The 14,531-nt window shown below is 37.8% G+C and overlaps 1 protein-coding gene across 3 annotated transcripts in view; it reads right to left on the bottom strand.

Moving 5' to 3' along the window:
- Positions 1-979: 979 nt before the first annotated feature.
- TBC1D8B (TBC1 domain family member 8B) overlaps positions 980-14,531 on the bottom strand; it is a 68,283-nt gene continuing 54,731 nt past the window's right edge. For all 3 annotated transcript variants that reach the window (XM_002831961.6, XM_024241097.3, XM_009235144.4), the window contains exons 15-21: positions 12,771-12,839; positions 12,368-12,608; positions 11,532-11,597; positions 9,927-10,010; positions 8,863-8,919; positions 7,592-7,689; positions 980-3,542 (exon numbers count right to left, since the gene is read on the bottom strand). In XM_002831961.6, the coding sequence (XP_002832007.1) occupies positions 3,147-3,542; positions 7,592-7,689; positions 8,863-8,919; positions 9,927-10,010; positions 11,532-11,597; positions 12,368-12,608; positions 12,771-12,839 (1,011 nt within the window). In that variant the 3' untranslated portion in view covers positions 980-3,146. The remainder of the gene's footprint in view (positions 3,543-7,591; positions 7,690-8,862; positions 8,920-9,926; positions 10,011-11,531; positions 11,598-12,367; positions 12,609-12,770; positions 12,840-14,531) is intronic.

The following is a 14,531-nucleotide window of genomic DNA, read 5'->3' as shown; positions in this document are numbered from 1 at the left end:
TCCTCTGCAACTAGGATTCTGGATTTATTAGCGGCCAATCAGATGCACACATGTGAGATCTGAATGACAGAAGTGAGGTGTTGGCTATGTTTCTGCCATTTCTGCTGGTAAACATAGTTGTGAAGATGTTTGGCTGTTCTATTGCAATTTAGTCATCAGTTTGTGGTTGATGAGAGGCAGGGTGCCTGGCATCTATTTTGCTAGTGTAAATCACAGCAGTTGAAGCATGGTTCCTGAGGTAGCAGCAGTAGTGATGGCTTTTTATGACAGCAGTAGGAAGTAGCACTGTCCTTACCACTGAAGAGTTAGCAATTCCCTTGGTGGCCTGATAGTGGTGTGTCTTTGGAAGTTGTTCTTGAAAGCTCAATTTAGTCCATCCTCCTGATAATTATGTAAGCCACTTGATATCCAGTAATAAATCTTTTCCTGATTAAACTAACTAGAGTGAATTAGCTCTCTGCAATTGAATTCTGATACAAGAGGGAAGTCCTCAAGTGATATCTGAGTGAAGTGTAAGTAAAAATACATCATAGCTCCGTGTGAACTGAAATTTAGAAAAAGAAAAAAAAAAAAGCCTGAACATGGTGACTCACACCTGTAATCCACATTTTGGGAGGCTGGGGCGGTAGGATTGCTTGAGCCTAGGAATTTGAGAACAGCCTGGGCTACATAGGGAGACCACATCTCTACCAATAAATAAATAAATGAATGAATGAATGAATAAATAAATAAATAAGCCAGGCATTGTGGTGTGTATCTGTGGTCTCAGCTACTTGGGAGGCTGAGACATGAGGATTGCATGAGCCTGGGAGATCAAGGCTGTACTGTACTCCAATCTGGGTGACAGAATGAGACCTGTCTGTCTGGGTGACAGATTGAGACCTGTCTCCATAAAAAAAAAAAAGAAAAAGAAAGAAAAGAAAAGAAAAAGGAAAAAAAGACATCATAATAAATAATATTAATCTTTTTAAGTAAACCATTTTTCATGTTTAGTAGATATATTTATTTTTATAAAGACAAGTAAAGCCACCTTATAACATATTTAATTTAATGCATAAGGTATAATGAACTGGTTCAGTTTAACACAACTACATAAGATTTTTAATATTATGAACAACCTGTTTGGTTAACAAGATAGCAGCTATAAAACTATAATGTTTAGTTTGTTTCTCCTGCAGACTCAGAAAATAAATGTTTTCTTTTTGCTTTGCATTTATAAACTTTTTGCAACTCAAAAAATCTCTTTCAGTATTCAATTTTAATTAACCTAGCCTAAAGTATAATACTCAGTAACCTGTACTATTCTGATTTTAAAATCATATCAAATATTAATAACATATATGCTCTTAAGAAAGTACCTTTCTTTGTAAATACAACTGACAAAATATTCAGCAAAGTGTGTACAATAGTGCCTTGTATACATGTGTCTTTCTAGAGCTACTTCAGTATAATTTAACAATCATTGCATAATAGCAGATGTATAATAGTTTCCATATAAACTATTAACTAAGCTCTAAAATATGGACATAGTTCAGCAAATCATTTCTGAGAAAAGGCATAGATGTTTATTTACCAACTATCTCTTTAAGTGGTAATTTCCTTGAAAAGACAAGGTTGATTAAATAATTTAAAGACACTACTAGTAAGTGTTTAGCTAAAACCAATTTATGGGATTTTCAAAGGCTCAACTTGAAAATTCTTGAACTTCTTTGAAAATAACATATTCTGTGGGCGATGAAGCCCCTTTGTTCACAGTGGATTCTTCCCAAAGGCTGACTGTACCAACTCCCTCCAAGAAAGGGAGACCTCTTGAGTCACTCTGAAGGAGGTCTGCCCTTTCATGGTTTCACACCCAGAAAAGTTAAAAGGCTTATAACCAAAGTCTTTTGTAAAGAAAGAAGCTCCAATGAATGATTTCTCCCCCAGTTTTCTAAGTCAATTGATTAATAAATTGTCCTTGGTAGGAATAGCACAGGACAGTGGACAAGTGTGGTTTGCTTTTTTTTTTTTAAGTGCTAACAAAGCCCATTATCTCTAAATGGACTCTCTGTGTAATGATTGAAATATAAACAGCATAAAGTATATAGAAATTACACATCTAAATTGGATAGTCAAAACTTTTTAGACAGATGTCAGCAATTCTGTTACCTTGGCAATCATTAGATACAAGTATACTTTATGTGCTTGCCAGACTAATAAGATAATTCAGTCTTAGTGTAGCCATTCTTTACTATCCAATGTAAATTAACACATGACTGGTGAAAATCCAAAATCTAAAGCTAGAACCAAAACAATCATAAGCTACTCTGAGACAAATGCCACAAACAGCAGTGCCCAGAATTTCTAGTGATTTCTCGGTCTAATGAAAGACCTATATAGTTAATCGAACTGTTTCTTAGCCCTTCTCAGAAGGCTGATTTTACCCAGCTTAAATCCAAATCCAATATTGTTTTTTTCTTTATATCAGCCCAGAATTTAGAGTTATTGATTTGCTTTTATCAGTAACAGAGTTAGCAGTGTGAGTCAGCAGCCTCTGAACCCCTCAGGTAGGAAGACTGTAGAAGGTACTTAAAAAAGCATTTATTACTAGAAGACTGAATGAGATTAACTTTAAAAAATTAATAATATTTCAGTCAGATAACTTGAAAACAAGGGCCCCAAATGGTAATCTTTTAGATAATTTGGAAAGTAGGGTTTGTCGATTGACATGACATATCAGCCTCACTAACACCCAAGCATAACACCGTCTTTTCAAAATAATCAGTAATTCATATGTAAATAGCAACACAAGCTAGTAATTTCCTTAGTAAAAGTGATATGCTTATGCCCTCTGGTGGTAACATTTAGCATATTCCCCTGATATTGCATATATTGTGAAACATAAAAAAGTATATTTGTATTTGAGAATATCATCAAAATTTGAGATAACAAATGTGGTTTGCCTGTTTTTTTGTTTGTTTTTTAAAAAAGTGCTAACAAAGCCCATTATCAACAACAAAGGAATGATACATTGTGCTTCTGGATATATATTTTGGCCTTCAGACACATTAGTAACAAGATAAATCCCTGAGCCCTACTCACAGGAATCAAGCTGACAGCTACAGGAATGTTAGTAAACTTGTCTATGATAGGCAATTCCTAGGGATTTACATCTTGGTTCTAGACCTTAACTGAGAAATTTTTGCATTTTCCAGCTTGGCTTTTACATCTATGGGTTTCTCAAAAAACCTCACCAATGCTGGTTCATTCAACAGCGATGCAAGAATCTGTTCAAATGCAAATGACCACTGAGGTTCCTCCCTAAAGGAACAAGGATCTTTCTCCAAGTGGCTCCCTGTTTTTTCCTCACTGGGTCCTCCAGAACCACAGACAGTACCAGAGAATCCTTTGGCTGATGATGTAGGGCTATGTAGTTTCCTTCCAACTTCTTCCATCCTGAGTAAAAGGCTGGTAACAACAGCAATGGCTTGATATAATGATTCTTCTTCAGGGTCCTCATGAAATAAGTTATAGAGGGTCTTCGAAAACTGAATAAACTGAGACTAGAAGACGCAAGTTGAAAATATCACGTTTGAATATTAGACTTAGCAAATATAAGGAGAACTTAGAAGTGAATAGTCTCCTATATAGGATTTGTACCATAGAAGCTTCACCCTAGAAGTTATAAGAACTGGTGATTAATCCCAAAATAAATATTGGTTCTAGAAAGGTGAGTATGGGCCAGGCGTGGTGGCACATGCCTGTAATCCCAGCACTTTGGGAGGCCGAGGCGGGTGGATCATCTGAGGTCAGGAGTTCGAGACCAGCCTGGCCAACGTGGTGAAACCTCTACTAAAAATACAAAAAATTAGCTGGGCGTGGTGGCAGGCACCTGCAATCCCAGCTACTTGGGAGGCTGAGGCAGGAGAATCGCCTGAACCATGGAGGCAGAGGTTGCAGTGAGCCGAGATCGTGCCATTGCACTCCAGTCTGGGCAACAAGAGAGAAACTCCATCTTAAAAAAAAGATGAGTATGAACCATGGAAGAAAATTTCATTTAGGTGCTCTCACTTATTGCCTAATAGTACATTTTATCCAGACTAATTCCTGGACTGTTTGCCTGCCAGCATTACTTAAAAGTTAGGTGCTATTTTTTTTTCCCTAGACAAGGTCTTGCTGTGTTGTCCAGGCTTGAGTACCATGGTGCAATCATAGCTCACTGCAGCTTCCAACTGCTGGGCTCAAGTGATCCTCACACCTCAGCTTCCCAAGTAGCTAGGACTATAGGCACATGCCACCATGCCTGGCTAATTTTCACATTTTTTGTAGAGACAAGATCTTACTATGTTGCCTGGGCTGATCTCAAACTCCTAGACTCAAATGACCCTCTCCCACTTTGGCCTCCCAAAGCACTCAGATTACAGGCATGAGCCACTGTGCCTGGCCAGGTGGTACTTCTAATTAGGCAAAGTCCCTTTGAAGCTGTCCTCAGAGGATGAACAAGAATTCTGGACAGAAATATAGTTATAATTATGCATAAATTAGGCTACACTTCTTTCTGCTTCCATGGAATGAAAAGTCACTGACATTAGAATCATAAGACTTTTGTTTAAGAATTGTTTAGGATGTTTAATCCTGAATTCCAGCAAAATAGCTGATGCAAACCAGTTTGAAGACTCCAACAGAAGAACAAAACCAGCATGAGAATAGTTTCTTCATCTCCCTGCCCAATGACTACACCCTGCATTCTTCGACCAATGATCTCCACGCTTTGGCCCACTCCAAAGCCCTTAATAATCCTAGTCTCAAACTCCTCGAGGAGACGGATTTGAGGCCTCCTCCTATCTTATTCAGCAGCCCTACAATCAAACCTCTTTCTCTGCTGCAACCTGATGTCTCGGTGTACTGACTTGCTGTGTACATCAGGTAAAGGACCTATTATGGTTACACCATATTTCCCTACACATAAATCATTAATTCATTAACCAATCCTAACAATTAAAAATGAGTTCCACTTAATCTGAAATGGCTGGAGTGGGTAGCTCAGCCAGAATGACTTAAATTTAAGGAAGAATGAGTTTTGGGACTATCTAGTAATGCAAGGTGACTCCAAGGAACACATTTTTTTCTTCTTTTTGAGACAGAGTCTTTCTCTGTCACCCAGACTGTAGTGCAGTAGCACGACCACAGCTGACTGCAACCTCGACCTCCTGGACTCAAGCAAACCTTCCACCTTGGCATCTCAAAGTGCTGGGATTGCAAACATAAGCCACCGTGCCCAGTCCAAAGAACACATTTGGACATGTTTCTCTTTAAAGGCTGAAGTGGGGCCTAAGTTGATAGATAAACTGGTTTGCCTGCTAATTGCACCTTGATGATCCATAGATATTCCTAGAAGATACCTGTCAATTTACAAAACAATTCCAACATAAGAATTCTACAAGTCAATCATCCTACCAGAAAAGTTTATCTGTAAACAAAAAGCAAATACAAAAGATACACTTCATGATAATATATTGTAACAAACATTTTTCTTCCTTCATTAATCTACAGTTCTAGTGTTCCTATATTTTAAATATATATATATATATATATAATATTTTATATTTTTCTGGGTTCCTAGTTCACAACTCCCATAGTCCTTTGTTACAGTCTTTTCTTATAATGTTGTGTGTATTAGGCCACAGGGGCAGGCCTCAGAAAACAGAATCTTCTCCTCACTCTAATCTTCTTCCAACCTTCCTTTCTTCCTTCCTTCTTTCCTTCCTCCTTTCCTTTCCTTTCCTTTCCTTTCCCTTCTTCCTTCCTCCCTCCCTCCCTTCCTCCCTCACTCCCTCCCTCCCTTCCCCTTTCCTTCCCTTCTCTCCCCTTTCCCTCCACTTCCCCTTCCTTCCCCCTCCCCCTCCCCTCCTCTTCCTTCCCCCTCCCCCTCCCCTCCTCTTCCTTCCCCCTCCCCCTCCCCTCCCCTTCCTTCTTTCTTTTTGACAGAGTTTCGCTCTTGTCACCCAGGCTGGAGTGCAGTGGTGAAATCTCGGCTCGCCCAGACTGGAGTGCAATGGTGAAATCTCAGCTCGCCCAGGCTGGAGTGCAATGGTGCAATCTCGGCTCACTGCAACCACCACCTCCCAGGTTCAAGTGATTCTCCTGCCTCATCCTCCAGAGTAGCTTTCTGACAGTTGGCCTTAAAACCCTCCCTAGAAAGGGTCCTACCTCATACCCTTAGGGGAAGGAATGCTGACATCATGAAGCTTCCATAAAAACCCAAGATAACTGGGTTCAGGGAGCTCCTGATAGATGAATGCATGGAGGCTGACAGGAGGAAGGTAAAGAAGAACTCATCCTCATGCCGGGAGGGTGGTGCACCCCAACTCCACAGGGACAGAAGCTCCTGTGCTTGGGACCCTTCCAGACCTCGCCCTATGTATCTCTTCTTCTGGCTGTTTATTTGTATTCTTTAAAATATCCTTCTTAGAGGGTGGTGCACCCCAACTCCATGGGGACAGAAGCTCCTGCGCTTGGGACCCTTCCAGACCTCGCCCTATGTATCTCTTCTTCTGGCTGTTTATTTGTATTCCTTAAAATATCCTTCTTAGTAAACCAGTAAATATAACTATTTCTCTGAGTTCTGTAAGTCTCTCTGTAGCAAATTAATCGAACTCAAAGAAGGGATAGTGGGAACCCCAACTTGAAGTTGGTCAGCCAGAAGTTCAGGAGGCTCAGACTTGTTACTGGGGAAAAGGAGGGAGCAGTCTTGGGGACTGAACACTCAACCTGTGGGATCTCATACTATTTCTAGGTAGATAGTGTTGGAATTTAATTGGAGGACACTCAGCTGGTATCTGCTGCTTGGTAGGGGGGAAGACTCCCACACATTTGGCCACAGACATTTTCTTCTATGTTGATGATTGTTATTGTTGTGGTGTGAGAGTAGAGGAAAAAAGGCAGTTTGAAAGAATTTTTCCCTAAACAATAGTACTGTTCATTTATAGTAATTCTAGATTAAATATATCATACTGACTCATTTTAGAAAGTACTTATTCAATTGTCAAATGATATAGTCCACTGAAAAATATGAAGTTATTTGATAGTTTTCATTTTTGGTAAAGTTCTCGGGATCCTCAGTATCTGTACTAACCTGATTTTAATTAAAAAAAGAAAAACGTATTTTGATTAGGCAGTGTATAAGAAAGAGATGAACTTAAAATTATGTTCAGATATAAGATCAGTAGGAACCAGGGTGTGACCCATCTCAGTAATTTATCATTCCCAGTACCTACCACTGGGTTTGGTATCTGGTATACAGTAAACAAATGTTTACTGAATAAATGAACATTTCCAATAAAGTTGGAAATATACTACACATACATTTTTTTTCTGCAGGTACATGTCACAGCAGAAGAATTCTCTGAAACACTGGACACATTTGAGTGTTAAAAATAAAAAAATCATTAAAACATTTCTCCCCACTCTTCCATGCTCATCTGAAACTTAGAGAGATAATACATAGATTATTTAACTATTTTGGGAATAGCATGTTAGCTATTTTAGAGGTTACACCCACATCCATACAAAAAAGCAAGAACTTAGAATTTTCTTTTTAAAAATGCTATACCTGATTCATTCTTGGTAAATCCTTAATGTTTTCTTCTTTTTTGAAAAGCTCATCTTGCCATTGACTTAGATATGCTTGAATATCAATTTTCCCTTTGCCTGAAGAAAGGGAGTAAAACCATTTCATAAGGAACAGCCCACTATACTTTCCCAAAGTTCAAAATTAATAATTATGATTAAAAGGTATTTCACTGAGATATAAGATTCCAATTTTTTTTAATCCAGGAAATGATCTGAAATTACCTTTCATTTCACCCACTGCCTCTCAGAATACTTTTCCCATTTCTGTTTAGACTAAAACGTTTACTTTAGGAAGGTTGGGAACTAGGGAATATGTGGCGAGAGAGGGAGAAAGGACATATTTAGATTAAAACAATACACCCCGACTTAATAATGCAAATTTTATGCAGTCATTCTCATGTACACTATTAAGTTTAAAACAGCTTCTATATTATGTTCTTAATATGCATATATTGTTTCAAAGTGGGCTGGGCGCGGTGGCTCATGCCTGTAATCCCAGAGCTTTGGGAGGCTGAGGTGGGCAGATCACCTGAGGCCAGGAGTTCGAGACCAGCCTGGCCAACATGGTGAAACCCTGTCTCTACTAAAAATATGAAAATTAGCCGGGTGTGGTGGCGGGCGCCTGTAGTCCCAGCTACTTGGGATGCTGAGGCAGGAGAATGGCTTGAATCTGGAAGGCGGAGGTTGCAGTGAGCTGAGATCATGCCACTGCACTCCAGCCTGGGCGACAGAGCAAGACTCCATCTCAAAACAAACAAAACAAAGTGGTCTGTAGTAGCTCTTTTTCAAAAATTGGAAACACTACTTATTCATTCAAAGAGTTTAAGATACAAATGTACTGACATGAAAAGATGTCCATGATATATTGCAAAATCAAAAAAGGAAATTATAAAACAGTACTTATGGAATTTTTTTTTGAAAAGAGAGATGTCCGCATACATTGTGTATACATAGAAATAGATCTGAAAAGGATATAGACAAAAATGTTTTCGGGTAGGGTTGAGTGAAGGCAAAAGGACTTATGTACTGTCTGAATTTCTTTTCCAAGAATTATCTATTACTTTTGTAATTAACAAATCTTTTAAAAATAATAAAATTAAATGAATATGGGTCATTTACTATCATATTTTCTATAATTTCTGAGACATCAATAGCCTTTAAAAGGAATCCACCTTTTCCCCCTTTGTAGCTATCCTTATTTACATAAAAAATAACTAAATAAATTAAATGATAACTCCTAGATCATAGTACCTTTTTCAGGGCTGTGTTTTGCTGATTGTGCTTCCTTCTCATTTGCAGGCTTGGAAACTAGAAGAAAAGATGTAATTGCATTCTGTAAGAGGTTTAACAAATACTCTTTGAAAGCAAAATAATGTTTCATATAGACGTATAAGCACATTATTTTATTCAATTCTGCAAACAAATTTTAGCTGACTTGACCTATCATCAGAAGACAAAATATTCCAAAACTTTCACAGTAAAAAGAACATTGGGGGAAAATCCGTATTTTAAAAAATCTTAGAAGGAAGCATACCAAATATTAAGTATTTATTTCTGGGTGGTATTTTCTTCTTTGTGCCTTTCTTTAAATAAAGTTATATTACTTTTATTATCGGGGAAAAAAAGCACATACTGGACGTCAGAAGAGTGTGCTACAAAGCCCTGACTGTGGCAATAACTCAGTGTGAAACCTTGCACAAGTCACTTCTCTCTGGGCCTTAGTGCCTTTATCTATAAAAGGAAGAGACTTGACTAGATGATTTGTAAGGTCCCTTCAAACTTAATGTTCAAACACTTTAACATATAATAACCACAAATATACATTAATCAGGGTTCATCCCTCTATAGGACATTGAATATTTACTAAAATAAACTAAAGGACACAAAAATAAACTCATATCACTTTAAATTTTGTCTTGGAGAGAGACTCATCCCTGTCTCCTACACCTACAGTGATTTATAACAAGTGTTCACTGTTTGAAAAATAGCTGTGGCCTTTAATCATCAAAGATTCTATTGTACTTTATCAAGGCATGAAAATGGTCTAATACATTTTAGAAATTTCTGCAACGTAAGTAGAAACAAAATACTTTATTGAGTGTCCAATAAGCAAGAAATTCCACAAATCAAAGCACCAAAATGCAATTTGGTTAACCGGTCAAACATTTATGGACCATGCTAAGTGCTGTGGTAATACAAAAGAAGTATAAGGTAAAATGAAGCCCAATTTTAGCTGGGTAAAGTATATCTAAGTCAGCAAGATCTTTATGGGTGACTAATCATCAAAACAGTTAAAATTTTAAACAGGTATTTACCACGGAGCTGACTGAAATAAAGTAATTCTTCCTTGGAAAGTTCATCTCCTTTTGAAGCATCCTTAGATTTCACTTCAGTGTAAGCTGAAAACATATAAATAACCCAAATTACATTTATTAACAACCAGGGGCAGAGACGAGGTTCATAATGGGTCAGGCAAATCTGGGTGTTAAAGAGTTTCTGTATAAGAAAGATGTCAGTGGAGAAATACAGAAGTGGTTCTACTCTACTGTAATATATAGTAATTATACTGTAATATATGTAATATATATAAAATATAGTAAATACGAGAAGTAGTTGATCATTTTGAGTTCTATTATTTTTCCTACTTGTTTTTTTAATGGTTTTCCAAGAGCTATTAAAAGTTGAAATTGTTTAAATCTGGCATTTAGAGATCTCTGAAAATGTGACCTCAGCCATTTAAAAAACATCCTCAATAATAAGGAAAACAGAAAGTTGGGTGCTTTGGTTTACTTTCTACTTGTGCTTTAACAGGTACATAATGTTTTTCCTATTTTTTATCCCTCTGTTAAAAGCATAGTTGATGACAATATCAAACATTCTAACAGTAGCCTGATTTGACAATGGAAACTCCTTTTATAATTAAATTTTTAGGTGATTTGTCTTTTGTTTTCAATGCTGTGTTTGTGATTTGAGTGTGTGAAGGGTTAAAGATGGCCTTTACCTTGTTGGTGTGGTAAAGAATGTTTCCTGGCTATCCTGAGAAAAGCTGAAAAGGGATCCCAGGTGTAGATTTAAACAAATTATGAGGTGCTGTTTGTTTTTGTGAATTACCCCATCTCGGCTAAAAGGTACTTTTTGCAATGCTCCTTCAGTTTAAAGCCTAAGACTGTTTTCACAAAGTAGGGATCAGGCCTTGGCAAGGCATCCTCTTCAGGTCAGTGGGAAAAACAAGTAAACTGAATGGTGTGGCAATTTTGAGGTAGTACGGAAGAATATAAAGAAATGTAAGCTTTGGAGTCAGACTTCAGTTTGCTATGCAATTTATTAGCGATGTGATCTTTGGCACATTTTTATCTTTCCAGCTCTCAGTTTCCTTATCATCAAAATTGGAAGGATAATACCACCTATCAGGGATATTGTGAGAATTAAATTTAAAAAATGCATGTACAGTTAATGTCTTGACAGAACAAGTGCTTAATAAATGATAGCGTTTATTGTGCTTCCTTTTAAAAATATTTGATATCCCTGCTGCCTTGTCCCATTTTTCTGAATAATTTGTAGTATTTTGCAAGTTTGGTAGTTTGTCTAAAGTTAATTTCCACTCTAATGACAACAACAACAATTCAACATTATACCAACAATCAAATGATATGTAATTCTTATATACAAACTACTTATCATTAAATTGACTACTAACAGGAAGGAAACTTGTGGGCCCATATGTTACACAGAATCTCTTCCATAGAAGATCACTGTATCTATATCAGCAAAAGTAGTCATAATATAATTTGAGGGCCACAATGAAGCAACGATCTTATATCATGTTGAAAATTAGTTTAGTTGTTAAAAAATCTGTAATTATACTTGCTAAAATGGAATAAATTCCTGCTGTACATCGTTAAAGACTGGTAAACTCTTACCTGGAGGAATATGTAGCTTAAAAAGCAGCTTAAGCTTCTCAGTAAAACTTCCATTGTACATTATGTCTGTTCAATAAAATTCAATTGTAAATAATCATGTATCTAAAGAACACTCAATCAATTTCAGCAACAAAGATTAATTAAGATATAGATATTAGTCAAAAATTAGGATTTAGAAACCTGTTACTTAAGCTAACAATTAAACAACCACCTAGTCAGTCAGATGCTCTCCTTAAAGTGTGTAACTGTATAAGCAAAATACTCTTTATCAAAAAAGTAAAATGTTCTCTTTCCTAGCTCCTTTCCCCCAATCTTAGATTTCTCTTTTCTTTTGAATGAGGCCTGGGCAGGAAAGAACTGTTCTTCAAGGGGCGATCCCTGATAAGAAAGCATGCTGGCGTATCCGGAAAAGCAAAGGAACAATATCTACAGGTACAACATCTTGACTATCTGTAGGTACAACATGTTTGCTGGGTATTTATCTACCACTCTTCTAGGCTATGTGGTTGAATTTTTACGGGGAGGTCGGTGGGGTGGGGGAAGTCCTTCGGTAGTACCCATGCATCTGAGTGTGGGAAAATTGGGATGTTATCTTCCTTATGTTAACCCTTAAAACACTCACATCTAACAGCTTGCTTTTCTGAAAGGGTTGGGGAAAATAATACCAAAATACTTAGATTTAGCAACAAATGCAGAAAAGGGTCCATTTATTACTAAAGCTAAACACACTGTAACCCATGGTGATATAATCTGACTAAATTGGCAATAATAGGCAGTACTAAGTATTTCTAGGAGCACCTTTTTTTTTTTTTTTTTGCTTAAAAAAATCATCTTACCAATTGCAGAGGAGAATTCTTTGAAGTTTATAAGGCAATCAGAGTTTTCATCTAACAATCTGAATGTCCATAAAGCTAGTGAGTCTCTATTTGCAGAATGAGCCCAGGGACACAACAAGTGATACAACGCTCTGAACTGCTGGCAGTCAATCTGATACTGTTCCAAATATGGCAGACTGGGGTCATGATGCTTCAATACTGGACAACCCAAACACCAATAACAAGATAAAAACAGCTCTTTCTATTAAAAATAAAAAAAAGGAAAGTTACTAATTAGAAAAAGTAATTTTGGAAGATTTTAAAAACCATGTCTGCTAAAATAAAGATAAAAATAATTAGAATGGCTGTGATACAATTCTGCTAAAAAAAGCATTATTTTTCATTTAAAGAAGAACAACAGTACCTTAAAGATGACATAAAGTTGATCCAATTCATGAAGGCTCAATTTCACATCTTGTGATACAACACGCAACTTTAAAAAGATTAAAAGCAATTTAGTACACAGAATTTAACATTGCAGTAAAGAAATTCTCTTTGAATTACCTTAGAGTCTCTCTCTGCTAGAAGAAAATATTTGTCTTTTAACTTCTTAAATGAATAATAAAAAGTTATTATAAGTTATTATATTATAAAGTTATTATCTATTTTATCCTTTTAAAAAGTAGTAGTAGACTAGTTCAGTTCTACTCTAATATGTACTTTGATATTCATCTCTTCATACTCAGAAATCACTGCCAAAGAACAGCCACCTAAAGTCTATAAATATAAGTAACAGTATTCTAAGTCCTATTCCATATATTCCTCTCTTGCCACATAAGCAGCATATCTAGCCATCATGTGAGGTTGCTATTAAGTACTTCAAAGGCATTGGGAGATGTACATTCCCTCTCTATGCCAAAAAACATAATCCAAGAAGTAATAAGCTTAGAAAACATGTACTTTTATCCTATTCCATGAAGAAGAAGGACTAATGGTACAATCATTATGGTATCTAAGAAATTTGAAAACAAAGGTAAAGAAAAAAGCTAGAATTGATGAAATAGGGAAAATTAAAAAAAAACCAGTAGACTCACAGTAAATAAAATTAAGAGTTGGTTTACTGAAAAAATCAATAAGATAGATACATTTCTGGCAAGTGAGATGAAAGAAATCACAAATGACTATCATTGAGAAGTGGATAATTTAAGTATGGATACAGAGGTCATTTAAAGTGCCCAGCAGAGGCATGGTGGCTCATGCCTGTAATCCCAGCACTTGGGAGGCCAAGGCAGGCAGATCACTTGAGGCCAGGAGTTCAAGACCAGCCTGGCCAACTTGGTGAAACCCTGTCTCTACTAAAAATACAAAAATTAGCCAGGTGTGGTGGCATATGCCTATAATCGCAGCTACTCGGGAGACTGAGGCACAAGAATCACTTGAACCCAGGAGGCAGAGGTTGCAGTGAGCCGAGATCATGCCACTGTATTCCAGCCTGGGCGACAGAGTGAGACTGTCTCAAAACAAAAACAAAAACAAAAACAAAAAGGTGCCCAGCATGGGAGGGGCCAATATGGCAAACTAGAAGCAGATCATAGGTGCTGCTCTCTTATGGAGGGGAAACAAAGGGTTTAGTGAACACTGACCCTAAAAGCCGATCATCTAAGAAACCACACTGGGAACCATCAAAGCAGCAAGGGGACACAGAGAGCAGAGAGGAGTGAAGCTGGGCAGCAGCCTATCTGGCATCAATGTGGAGTCAGGAGAAGCTCCCCAATACGGGAGAGGGTAATTCACACTCTCCATGGGGATCTGTGTAAGGCTGGGAGTGGGAGAATTCCCCTGCCCTAACCCCCTACTCGCCACTCTCATCCTCCCACCTCACCTCTAAACTGAGGCAGAGAGCCACCCAGATGGTTTGCGGAGGCAACTCTTAAGTCCAAGGGGACCTCTGCAAGCCTCGGATCCCGGAACAGACCAACACCAGCGCCACAGCCCCAATAGAGGCCACAGTCACGGTGCCTGGGAACAGTAGGATTGGTCCACCCTCCTCACCAGACAAGGCTTGGTGCCAGCTTCCAGCCCAGCACTCCCGCTTCTGCCTGAAATCAGCCAGAGGCTGCAGCCTCCTGTTGTCCCATGAAACACCTACACGGCAGGGCGGACGACCCCACCCACTCCTGTCACT

This window comes from Pongo abelii, chromosome X, assembly GCF_028885655.2.
Source record: "Pongo abelii isolate AG06213 chromosome X, NHGRI_mPonAbe1-v2.0_pri, whole genome shotgun sequence".
Classification (NCBI taxonomy): Eukaryota; Metazoa; Chordata; class Mammalia; order Primates; family Hominidae; genus Pongo; species Pongo abelii.
Note: the sequence above shows the minus strand (reverse complement) of the source record. Positions and strands in the feature narration are given on the sequence as shown.